Here is a 12,448-nt window from a genome sequence, read left to right on the forward strand (position 1 = left end):
TCTTGTATTGTAGGGCTATACAGATTCAAATTATGTTGGTGAAAAGGATCGCATGAAGTTCACATCTGGATACCTGATGACTTATGCAGAGGGAGCAGTGTCATGACAATTAAGATTGCATAAATGTGTTTCTACATCAAGTATAAAAGCTAAGTATATAGTTGTAGTTGATGGTTGCAAAGAAGTGATGTGGTGAAGAACTTATGATAATAACTTGACATGAATCAAGAGAAGTATGTTTTGTTTTGCGATGATCCATATTCCCCTTGCTAAGAATTCAAGCTATCACTCACGAATAAGCACAATGATGTGAGATATCATTGGATTCTAGATGTTGTTAATTCCAAGTTGCTACAACTTGAGAAGATCTAGATGACCAATATATTACCAAATGAGAAGCTATAAGCATGTTGCAAGGTAGCGGGCATGGCGGTATCCCCTTCATGAGTCGGAGGAGATGACCATTTGAAGCCTTTTTGGTTGCTCAAAGATGTGCAAGAGCCCACTATCCATTAGGGTTATGACCTAGGGTAATTTTGAACTTTGCACATAACCGAAGGGGATTGTTTAGCCTCCATCCAGCAGCCACCAACATAAGAGTGACGAATCTGAGTTGAGCCTCCATTGAAGAAGAAAACAAAAAACCAAGAGAAACTGGGAAGAAAGAGGAAGATTGATGGAAGAAGCTTACCATCAAGCAAAGGGAGCTCCTCTCCAAGGTTGTGAAGTCTAGATCCGCTATCTTGTCTCCTTCGAGTTGTGATTCCACCACCTTCGGTGAGAATGTTCCAATCACTAGCTCTCGCAGACCCAAAATCTTGTTGATGCTATCGAAGATGAAGAAATCTTGATGTATGAGAGCCTCTAGTGCTATATAAAAAAGAACTTGTTGCATCCCACACTTGATAATAGTGAAAGAATATTTAAGTGGCTTCGGCCCGTGGTTTTTACACCAACTTGAGGGTTTTCCACATAAAAATCTGGTGTCTACATGTGTTGATGTTTTGCTCGATCAGAGAGTTTCTCCCGACGATAGACATCGTCTGAGGAGTGTCCGGGGTGTTGTGGAAGTTACTTCCTTCGTATATATTGTTGCATGTGTTTTCTTCTATGTTAAGGAACGATCCTTGAATTAGTACATGAAATGGTGCTAAGATTTTGTTGTTTTTCCATTGTTGCAGTGCAGTTTTAGACCATAAGTGTGTGCTAAGTTCCGGTATTAGTGGTGGTGTTCAATAAGTGGTGACAAGATTGGGGACCTTTTGGAGTAGATTTCTGGGGTCAACTCCTCTAAGGTAATGTACAATGCAAGGTGCTTAAGGAGGTGTTTAGTAAAATAAATTAAGTTCTCTTGAAAAATCGGTGCTTATCTCTACATGAGAGGTGTCTAATTAAGCGTCTACTTTTTACAAATATGCAGTTGTGCTTAAAAAACTAATTTATTTCTCTAAGCGTCTTCTCTAAGCATATTGCATTGTAACATGCCTAATCTATATTGTCTATATCTATATATCAATACAAACACCTGCAAAAGAATGTACATACCAATATAAAAGACTTAAATGGACATATTCAAATAATCTCGATCATTAAACCATATCAATGCAATGACTTGCATTACCCGATATTGAGGGTCAAGCATGGCCAGCGGCCAATATGCTTAGCATGTACTCCCTCTATAAATTAATATAAAAATGTTTAGATCACTGAAATAGTAATCTAAACACTTTTATATTAGTTTACGGAGGGAGTAACTAAAATCATACCTGATATTGATATAGACGTCGGTGTTGATCATATAATTAACATGTAATTAATATCCTACGTAATATCAACGGGCGATTAATATCCTATTCTAATATAAATCTAAGGCAAACTTGCATAGTACGAATGTTGTGGAGAGTTAAGCGGAGCCGTCGGAGATGCTCTAAGATTGGCGGCAAGCAGTTGCTGACGAAAACTGAGCCCGATGATCTCGCATGCTTATGTGGCCGCAGCCGTTCAATTTGGCCAGGCCAGCGGTTGTTGCTCCTAGTATCGTGGCCCCTTTTCTCCTGCAACCTCGGAGAAGGAGAGAGAGAGAGAGAGAGAGATGGAGCGAGCTTGTGTGTCATGTCAAAGCGGAGCGAGGATTAGGGCGGCAAATTAGGCGAACAAAAAGAAACAAGATACGATCCCATCATCTCATCTCCCTCCTCCCTCTCTCCGTGTCTAGTGAGTCTAGATCTCCCGCTCCCGAGTCCCCCGCGCCTGGCACCACTCGCCACTCGCTCGCACACTCTTCTCGGCTCCCGCGCACCTATATATACCCCGCGCATTGCGCCTCCGCCCCACACACAGCCGCAGGTTTCTTGATCCGGTAGGCTGCACGGACCGTGCTGCGCCCCCCGCGCCGCGCTAGCGCTAGTCCCCTACCCCCCTGAGTTGCGACACCGCCCGCCACGCGCGCGTCCCCGGCCGGCCTGATCTCCCCTCGCCGGTCGTTCCGTTGCGCCTCTGTTGGCCGCGCTCTCTCCCGCCCCGACCATGGGTCCGTGATGCGATCCCATACATTTGGTGGTGTGGTGACTTCTCGCGTTCCGTGAGGCGCTCGCGGGGACGGGAGGAGACGCGCGTTCGGTTGGTTCGGCGCGACGAGATGGTGCAGGAGCCGAGCAACAGCAGCAACCACCACCTGCAGCAGCAGCTGGCCAAGTACGGCGGCGGGACCGGCAACGGCAACGGCAACGGCAACGGCGCGGCCACCGGCGTGGCGCGGGCGTCGAGGAAGAACAAGCCCAAGAAGATCCCGCAGCGCGGCCTCGGCGTGGCGCAGCTCGAGAAGCTCCGCATCGAGGAGCAGAAGAAGATGGGGGGAGGGCCGTCCGCGGCCACGCCGTCGTCGCACGCGCTCAACGGCGGGGCCCTCTGCCACCTCCCCGCGCCCACGCTGCACCATCACCTGCCGCCGCCGCCCCCGCTGAGCGCCCTCTCGAGGCCGGCCGCCGCGGACCACTGCGGCTTCCCGCCGGCGCTCTGGAGCCCGGCGGATCCGGCGAAGCACCCGTACAAGAGAAGCCTCTGCCCCCAACCTCCACTCCCAATGGTACGTGCCTGCCCTCCCCACGTCACCGCACGGCGTCTGCATGTATACACGGACGACGGGACGAGGTCTCAAACTTTGTGCAAATCTTTCCTTGACCAGGTGAGCACGGGCCTGTCCCTGACGGCGCCGTCGAGCCACCCACCGGAGCCCCCTTCAAACCAAATGTACAGCAGCAGCAGCAGCAGCAGGAGGAGCAGCGCGGCGGCGCCGGCGCCGACGGAGGACGAGAGGGTACGTATATATGTCTCACGCCGCCCCCGTGATGAACTTGCCTGTGATGGATGGTCGCTAAATGTGGATTTGGGTAGAGTGTAGGAACCGGCCGGCGTGGATAGGTCCTGGCCCTTCATGTTCGAGGGGATGACCCCATTCACGACGACGAGCAAAGCCTTCCCCCCTCCTCCGTTGCCGCCGTTCGCCGTCAGGACGGCGAGCGATTCCGGGCTGGCCGATGTTACTCCTGACCTGAGCAGATACGAGTTCAGAGCAACCAATTATTTCAGGTAGATTGCAGTTTTAGCTCACCGCTTCAGTTTAGCAAAGTTTAAATTCTTGCCTCTGTTTGCTCCTCATATTCCGGGCAAGTAATTTCACTGCATTGTTATTTACAGAATGGTAATAACTGTTATTTTATCCAGCAGTTACTGGTTCATTTAGGTAGCAGGAAATTATATTGGAGAACATGTCACATTTACTCCTATCCATGCCAATATCACTGAAATTTACAGCTTCACCCCGTTGAATTTACCTGATGAAAAGCTGAGAAACACATAGCCTTTTTACCATATATATTTGCCATGAAGAAAGTATATATTACATTTTGGCAGAAATTCTCTGGGTTTTTTTCACCTTTCATCTGTGCCTTGCAGTGCAAGTGCGTACCCAAGTTGTTCAGACTGGACGCCAGAGTTCGGTCACTGCAAGGATACCGGCCGTAGCAGAGACGCTGGCTTGCTCACCCTGAGCTCGCGGCCTCCACAACTCATGAGGCAGCCTCATGTGGTGCCATCAATGCACATCCCGGAGTACGGCGGCTTCAGTGCCAGTGCCAGCGCCGTGCCATCCCAGGCAAGTGAAACGCCACGCTCTTCTGAACCCTGTAAAAATGCGTGAGCTTGCTCTGACTGTAACTGATGAAAGCTTCTTGATCAGCTCGGGAGCGTTTCAGCTTCGCCGTCATCGTCGTCCCTGCCATTCTACAACTTCCTCCCGATCGGCCCGGTCGACCATGAGAGAGCCCCGAGCGAGCGGAAGGCCGACGTGTCGGATGGGGAAATCGACTTGGAGCTCAAGCTATGGAAGGGCTGACCAAATCTGCAATGAACATTAGGAAGTTGTGGAGAAGGGTACGTAGAGACAGATGTGTTCAAGTAGTAACATCAGATGTATCAAGAGATGTTTTCTAGTAGGACATGTTTTTCACTGCCAATAAACCTTCTTGTGATATGGTTCAATTTACTGAGCCACCATGTTCATTTCTGGCTGGCGAAGTGAAGTAGAGCAGTGTGCATGACGGAAGCAGGGGGCTTTTATGTATGGTCCAGGCAAGCTGGTGCCAAATGTAGTAGAAACTCAACAGAAAAGTGTGAGATGGGTAGATGATGCCGGCAGCGGAAAGGAGAGCATGTGCATCGTGCAAGGATGGGCATGGCTTCACAGCTAGCTTGTGGGGTCTCTCCTGTGCACATCTAGCAGTGCCACAATGCAATTTTCTCTCTCACACACACACATGACAACCTAGAAAATGCCACTCCATAATCTTCATACGAAGGGCAAAATCCAGATAAAATAGGTTAATAATCTCAAGCTTATTTCTAGCATGTAGCTCCCAGTATCCTCCGGATATGTTTAATACACCATTACCGAAGAGAAGAGAACACACAAAAACGCTACGCCCAGACGAGACCTTAAGATAGATTCATGGATACACAATGCACACCGTGGATATGAACACAATAAACACCTCCAAGTCTAGACAGATAAATTACAATGAGTCAAAAATCACGACAGGGTCAAACTCAAGCGTGTGTCCAGACTAGAAGCATGAGCCTATGACCAGCCGAAGACGAAGTCGAGGACGTAGACGACGGCGAGGGTCAGAGGGTACAGCAGGTACGCTACCAGGCAGGTCCAGAGCGGGAAGCTGGTCCGGAAGCTTGTGAAGAGGCCCATGATGACACAGACGAGCAGGATGACGAGCACCTCCGAAGAGAAGTCCCACGTCAGCTCCCTGAAGTAGATGAGCGCCAAGAACACGCCCAGACACAGCGTGTTGTTCATGGTCACACCACCGTATACCTGCAAGCGAATTTGTCGTTAAGTTTACCGAAGGATGTTCTTAGTCCAGAGTAGAGAGGCGGACGGTTTTACAAGCTAAGGAGTTTCACTGTACCTCTGAGAAAGTGAGGGAGCAAGTCCTCTGCTTCTTCCTGCTGGCGAAGATGATGGCCGAGACGGCCTCGCTGGAATTGGTTGCCAGCGGGAGGCCGATGAACGAGACAAAGAAGGACGGGATGTGTGTGGCGTTAGAGAAGTTGTGGACAGCATCAACGAGCGGGTCTGCAAATGCGGCACAAATGGTAGCACCGAGAAGCAGGTACCCCACAGCCTTGGCAATGCACCAACCAGGGTTCTCGACGCTCTCCACTGCCTCGTCAGATCTGTCGACCAACTGGTCATGATCCTCCCTAGTTCTCTGCAGAATTCAGACAACTCGGTAAGTGCCTCTTTCATGTCCAAGTTACACTACTATCTAAACTTGTTTTTTTGTGTTTCCCTAGTGAAAGTTATTATAATTCTTATCTGAAGAGGTGTGCTCTGTGTCTATTTCTGTTTACAGGGATCGGAAGTAAATAAACTTACAGCATGGTAGTCGTTGACAAACTTATTAGAGTAGGCACCACTAGCCTCCACTTTTTGCTTCGCCTCATGAAGCCATATTTTCATTCCCGCGACAAACTCATCCTCCTCCACAGTGTCATTGCCTGAAGTATCAAAGTCGTCCATGATCTTATCGACAGCATCATTCTTGTCAAAGTCAATCTCCTCAAAGTTGATCCCGATAATAAGCGCATGTAGCTCTGCTCGTGACAGGTTACGGCTGTCATCATTGTCGATCTTGTGGAACAACCTGCAGGTGAGCATAGACAAGGTTTCATATCAATGCTCATGAATGCTGTGCTATTTGAATATCGAACTAATAATATACTTGAGGAACCTCACTTTCTTATGACGTTTTCATTAGGTGAGCCGTCATCATTAAGTAGCCGGCCCAGTGCTTGCTTTTGGGCATGCTGTAGGATCCCAGAGATCACATGCTTGTGCTTTGCGTATGCGAGCTTCCTCTTCTGAACCCAAGGCTGGAAAACCTGATGCAAAATGTTGAATCTAACACTGTCAAAATTTATTCCAGTCTTTTCATCATTTGCAGCCTCCAACAAATAAAACTGTCTGAATTTTTACCTGATACAGGCAGTAGGCGAGTACAAGTGAAAATGAAGCAATTAGAGCCAGCAATATGGCTAAGCGCTCCCCATGGTGAGTCTTCAACATTTTCGGGAACTGAGCAATGACAAAGGGAACAACAGATATGGCCATGATTCGTGCTGCATAGCTGGTTTGCACATCAGTTGTAATGCCAGAGCCTGTAACAGGGTACAATCATATCAAACATTGTTAAATAATTCAATAACTTCACCATTGCATTCCTTTCGAGATAAAAATTGACAACATTCTGCTGCATAATTTACAAAACAACCAAGTACCAAAAATCTTCCAGACTGCAGTAACAACAGCATACATACAGGGTGACAACTTACCAGTCAAGCTGAAGCCCTTAGTGTCAGTTGAATCAATAGCAACACCGTTTTCCGTAACATCACATTTGCCAACAACAACACAAGTTCCCCAAAGCAGGGTGAGAAGAAAGACAGTCGAACCAGCAAGCAGCCCCATCCCGATGAGGACCTGACTTTGTGCAGTTTCTTTAGTCCCAGAGAGACCAGATACTGTTATAACACAACAAACAGATCAGAATTATGTGTAAACGTGCGCATCAAGCACATTGCATAGAGCTGAATATCCACAGAGCAGTAAAATTAAATTGCGCTATGATTCTAGCATATGGGCCATCATAACCCTGTTGTGAGTAGAGCATCAGAGACAACAAAAGATGTTTCCATCACATACAAAGTAAGAATGTGCAAACAAGTTACTGTAGTAAGCTAGTCTTTGAAGTGAACACAGGAGAAGTAAACCATTTATTAAGAGAAACCAGAAGAAAAAGAAACAGAGTGAGGCTTAAATTAAGTTAGAAGTGATCAAATATACTAGCAGCCGTGTTGTGTTAGAAATCATGTTCCGTGCTTGTACACTATTAAAATTTGCATTCATGTCTTTGTACTAGCCTTTACTAATGTATATAACAACTTACTATTCTTATTTTTGAGTAATTACGACATAGAGTTAACTTATTTCACCAGGGAACCTTGCCTTTGATCTTTGGAGAAATTAGGTCCTTTCTGATACATGCAAGTAATCAATGTGTCATTGTCGGTAACCAAGATATTCCGTGAGGATTAAGGTAATGCATCATGAACCCGGTTGTAAAATTTTATAAGTGGTTTGTCTGATGCTAATTTCAGAAACAGTGTACCAAAAGGCTATTTCCAATAAATTCCAACTGCAAATTAAAAACTCGTCGGGATGTACAATTCCAAGGAAAAATAAGAGGGGTGCACAAGAAATCCAGAAGGTGCCAAAAATGCATTGCAACTCAGAACCTACAGACAAATGTTCATGTTGTGAAAAACGGTATGCACTCATCAGGAAGATGGATAGTGTTAATAATAAGCTCATTTATATTAATTATCTGGTAAAAATAATAATTTGTTTATCGTTACTTCAAAAATGCATCAATAATTCATCTAGATGATACATATGATGTACCGTCCCACAATATCACAAAACAATTAACTGTAAGATGTTAGCTGACTAACCGAGTGATAGAACACCTTTCGCATACACTAGTGATGATACCTACCCGACACCAAGACACCGGTGATTGATCAGCGAATTAATTGACGATATGGTTCCTTTTTCCCACAATATTTCAAAAGCTATTCTCAAGGAATCACTGTTATTGCCATACAAAAAGACCGATCAAAGGCAAGAAAACCCCACAAAATTAGAGAGAAAAACAGCTCGAAGCCATCAGCCAATCCTTTATGTGCAGTGGACAAAGAAAGGTAAATTAGGCAAAGAAGATAACAAGAAAAGATCTAGAAAAAAGTGGGGAAAGTCAAAAGGCCAGTGACCACAGGTGCTGGTGAAACTTAAATAGAAGCTAATAAACCGACCGATTCCAGAGAAAGCAGGGCATAATTTGCAAACACTGTTTGTCCGTGGGGGTGGGTGGCTGGTTGGGTCTTAAGTTTGGTTATAAATTGCCAATCCAAAGGTCTCCAACTAGGCTATTTTGGGTTAAGCCATGCATGTGCCAACGAAACGAGCAAGCTGATGAGATCAGACAAAGAAACCGGGCTACTGCACAAGCCCAAGGTCTACCAATGGGGGTCATACAGCTTATTATGCTCTGATCCAATCAGATCAAACCAGAGAGGGTTCAGATCTGAAACAAATCAAGAACCGAAGAGCGCAAACATAAACGGGAGGAATTGCTTTTTACTCTTCAATTTGTTGTCAACAAGCATTTACTCTTTGGTAAGATACTACTTTTATTTCTAAAGAGTAGCTCGGGAGTTGCTTCAAGAGCAAATCATTCTCTCCTTCAGAGAGAACCGAACTAGTAGCTTTTTTGGGCCTTGAACGAGGGGCCATAGGTAGAATTTAAGCAAGGAAGCAAGGGCGAGCATACCGAGCACGAGGAGCGCGTCGGGGAGGGCGCCGAGGATGGGGAGGAGGAGACCGCCGACGAGGCCGGGCCCCATGATCTCCAGCAGCAGCTCACTGCCGGCCGACAGGAACGTGGCCGCCTTGAACATGAGGAACCCGTAGGTGAGCACCAGGAACATGTTCCCGAACACGGTGGTGGTGCACGGGAGGAAGCCGTACGTCTGCTCGCACTCCTCGGGCGCGGCGGCGGTGGCCGGCGAGGAGGAGTTGAGGCGGATGGCGGCGGAGGACAGCGGGGACGCGAGGACGGAGGAGGACGGGGTGGCCGGCATGCCGTCGGAGATGAGGCGGCCATAGGCGGCGACGGCGAGGAGGGAGACGAGGAAGGGGACGAGCGGGAAGGCACGGCGCTGCCGGCGAATCGCCATTGCGACGGAGGCGGGGGGGCGGAGCGCGGTATTGCTGGGGAGTGGGGGTGGGTGCGCGTAGCCTTATATGGTGCGATCCGAGAGATAAAAAATTTATTTTCCTGCCTTTTACGAAGTTTCTATTCTTTCTTCTTTTCTTTCTTTTTGGGATCCATGTGGCGGGAATAGAAGGGGGGCTGCTCGGGCCGGGAAGAGGCGGATCCTTTGGAAGAATCCAACGCCATGATGATATGGCAAGTTAAACAAGCTAAAAGTAAGTATTCCTTGATTATACAGTATTTTTGGAGCTGTAAATATTCTTTCCTTCGCCGTTGAGCTATTGTTACTTTCCTTTCCACGCTCAACTCACAAAATTGCAACCTACTAGCTGGTTTTGGAACACCAAAACTATGAACACAATCATGTCTTTTTTAAGAACACAATACGGACGCACGCGTTCCTAACCATTCAACTACAAGTCGATTCACTGAACACAATCATGTCAAAAATAATAATGATTTACCCTGGAAAAAAATATGATTCATGAACACAAGAGCAAACTGCACAGATGCTCTAAACACCCTATGCCTAGACTCCATCTCTTGGATTTGGACCCCCGGCGGAACTATACGGCAAGCTCTGCCTACTCGGCTTAGTTCATCGGATACCATGGCAAATTCGAGATGAACAAGATATGGTGCGCCCACATGGAACCAAAATGTAGGCTCTCTTGGCCGGTGCTCCATAAGCGGATCCTCGCCGCCGACTGCCTGGCCCTGCGAGGCTGGCCCCATGACTCCATGTGCCAGCTCTGCCTGAGCTCCATGGAGACGGTCACCCACTTGTGTAATGACTGCCCCTTCACCACGGCGGTTCATTCCATGATGCTCTCCTGGTAGGGAGTCAATTCGAGCCAGAATCCTGCCGCTTCTTCCACCCCCATTGATGCCTGGCGGGAAGTTCTCCTAAGGCACTCCAGCAATGACAACAAGAGGCGCCACAGCCGCCTTATCATTTACATCATGTGAATGTTTGAAAAGAACGGAACCGGCGCATTTTCAATGGCATGACGTATATTGAGGTGGCCCATCTAACCATGGAGGGCATTGCGCGGCGAGATTTAGCTTTTGGACCAAGAGTTATCCATTGGTATGAGTAATTCGCATGCGGTGTGAGTTTGGGGTTCCCAGCATAGGTTACTGGCATGTCCCCTAAACATGCCACTTTGTACATATAAATGAAGAGGGTATATATAACCGGCAGGAGTGCAGCCTTTCAATTGAGACACCATACATTCTCAATTATTAGAGTAGGTTACTCAAAAAATACTTAAAATCATTGTTTGGTTATATGTTTATGAGTAGTGTCTCACATAGGTCCTCGGAACATGAAAATCATCATCAAGATGGAGATGATGGAGGTGACAGTGACGTAGGTCCTCGAAACTTGAAAGTGCATTAGTGAGTCGTGTAGGTCCAAAACTGTCATGGTGCCATTCAATCATCCCAAGCAGGCGTGTTGACCGGAGACATGTCAGACAGGGGAAACGGTGACTAGAGAGGTAACATACGAGCTTCTCAACGGTTAGTTGGCAACCAAGATGGAGATGATGGTGGTGACGGTGACAAAAGGTGGCTCCTTCTTTAGATCGATGGTGGCGACAAAGACATTGAAATTTGGGGGTTAGAGTAGCATGTTGGCGTACCATCGTTTGGGGTGGCCAACGCCAAGTCACACAACTCAAACCTCTACCACTTGATATTGGGATCTCGTCCCATAAGACAACACATGCTTGCTTGCACCCTTAGCTGTGTGGATAGTTCCTATGTGGTGGCCTCCTCGTACTCCTAGGCTTCAACCACTATGGGAACCTCCTTGTTAGTTGTTTCACTGCTCCTTTGTTGCCTCATCATTTCTAGTTTTGAGTCGCCATGCTCATCCGTAATCTCTGTCGGTTCACCTCCACCATAGTGACATACCGACTTGGACGTTGATCGAGCTCAAGCAAACCACGCGAAAGCTCCCCCGTTGACGAGGCTTATTGCGCTCTTGAGCAACATGTTCAATGGTGTCTCCACAGCGTGGCTCTGGAACTAAACTTAGGATAAGGGTGTACTCCTGCTTACCACCAACCTCCTCTTAAAACTATAAACTAACAAGGCAGACCCAATCACTAGCTCTATTTCTCGAGGAGGAAGAACGCATAGGGGAACAGAAAGAAGAAACATAGGCAAAATGGTTGTTGGGGCTTTTGAGGATAAACATATAGTTTAGAGCATTATTGAAAAAAAATATGTCGGATTGCAGGAATTATGCCACCAAGCCTCCTTGTACGATGTGTCACATGTCAACACGCCAGATGGAACAATCAAATGGCATAGGGGAAATTTTGGACCTGGATAACTCGCTAAATGCATTCTCGGGGCCTGGATAGTAATTTTTGAAGTATCGGAACTTACGTCGGACACTTGAAACATCTTAGGGACCGATGATGCACTTCACTCTATCAGGACTATATCACGAACATGAAATCCTTGTTGTTTTAGTTAGCTCTCATGTTTGCTAATATTCACTTTAAGATTTTGTGTGGAACAATTACTTTCAAGCTTGAAAGGAGTCTTCTTGAACTTTTATTTTGTCCTAAATGTAATTGCATTTTTCCTATGAGGAGGATTGTTCGCCCATGGTAACCAGAAAATCTTGAAGTGCCATGCTTGGAGATTTTAGCAAGCACCTGGATTTAATCGCCCCATCCAGTAAAACTCTTTCTCTCTCTCTCTCTCTCTCTCTCTCCACGCTGCCACACCGCTCCTTCTCCTCGGCCTACAATGTATTGCATTTAACCTATATTTAAAGCTACGACATATGTCCTTACTCTTGCCATGATATGTTAGGGCATCGCCAACACCGTCCCCTAATACGAACACACTATTTGTAATATCACATCCGAGATAATTGGATGTTCAACAAGTTTTTTGAATTCATCGATTCAAATTTCAATGATACTCGAGTTAGAATCGAGATATATATAGTGTCCCACGCATATTTCCCCTTGAGCTTTATACAATAATTTATGAGCGTAAATGGCAAGTGAATTGCAAAA

General features: G+C 46.7%; 2 protein-coding genes across 2 annotated transcripts; one reads left to right on the plus strand and one right to left on the minus strand.

The window, feature by feature from the left end:
* The first annotated feature begins 2,138 nt into the window (after positions 1-2,138).
* On the plus strand, positions 2,139-4,539 carry LOC123077749 (formin-like protein 20). The gene is made up of 5 exons (XM_044500070.1): positions 2,139-3,085; positions 3,185-3,316; positions 3,401-3,588; positions 3,955-4,153; positions 4,238-4,539. The coding sequence occupies exons 1-5, from the start codon at positions 2,639-2,641 to the stop codon at positions 4,391-4,393; spliced, it is 1,122 nt and encodes a 373-aa protein (XP_044356005.1). The 5' UTR covers positions 2,139-2,638; the 3' UTR covers positions 4,394-4,539.
* A 328-nt stretch (positions 4,540-4,867) lies between these two features.
* LOC123077748 (sodium/calcium exchanger NCL1) lies at positions 4,868-9,408 on the minus strand. Its single transcript, XM_044500068.1, has 7 exons — positions 8,961-9,408; positions 6,904-7,092; positions 6,548-6,729; positions 6,308-6,453; positions 5,948-6,215; positions 5,478-5,780; positions 4,868-5,383 (listed from the first exon to the last, which is right to left on the minus strand). Exons 1-7 carry the CDS (start codon positions 9,364-9,366, stop codon positions 5,135-5,137), a joined length of 1,743 nt encoding a protein of 580 aa, XP_044356003.1. The 5' UTR covers positions 9,367-9,408; the 3' UTR covers positions 4,868-5,134.
* Between the last annotated feature and the right edge of the window lie 3,040 nt (positions 9,409-12,448).

Source organism: Triticum aestivum, chromosome 3D, assembly GCF_018294505.1.
Source record: "Triticum aestivum cultivar Chinese Spring chromosome 3D, IWGSC CS RefSeq v2.1, whole genome shotgun sequence".
Lineage (NCBI taxonomy): Eukaryota > Viridiplantae > Streptophyta > Magnoliopsida > Poales > Poaceae > Triticum > Triticum aestivum.

Coding starts and splice junctions, on each gene's coding strand:
- LOC123077749 (XM_044500070.1), top strand. CDS start 2,639: ATGGTGCAGGAGCCGAGCAACAGCAGCAACCACCACCTGCAGCAGCAG. Junction 3,086..3,184: donor CCCAACCTCCACTCCCAATG/GTACGTGCCTGC, acceptor TTCCTTGACCAG/GTGAGCACGGGCCTGTCCCT. Junction 3,317..3,400: donor CGCCGACGGAGGACGAGAGG/GTACGTATATAT, acceptor GGTAGAGTGTAG/GAACCGGCCGGCGTGGATAG.
- LOC123077748 (XM_044500068.1), bottom strand. CDS start 9,366: ATGGCGATTCGCCGGCAGCGCCGTGCCTTCCCGCTCGTCCCCTTCCTC. Junction 6,730..6,903: donor TAAGGGCTTCAGCTTGACTG/GTAAGTTGTCAC, acceptor ACCCTGTTACAG/GCTCTGGCATTACAACTGAT. Junction 5,384..5,477: donor GCTCCCTCACTTTCTCAGAG/GTACAGTGAAAC, acceptor ATTCGCTTGCAG/GTATACGGTGGTGTGACCAT.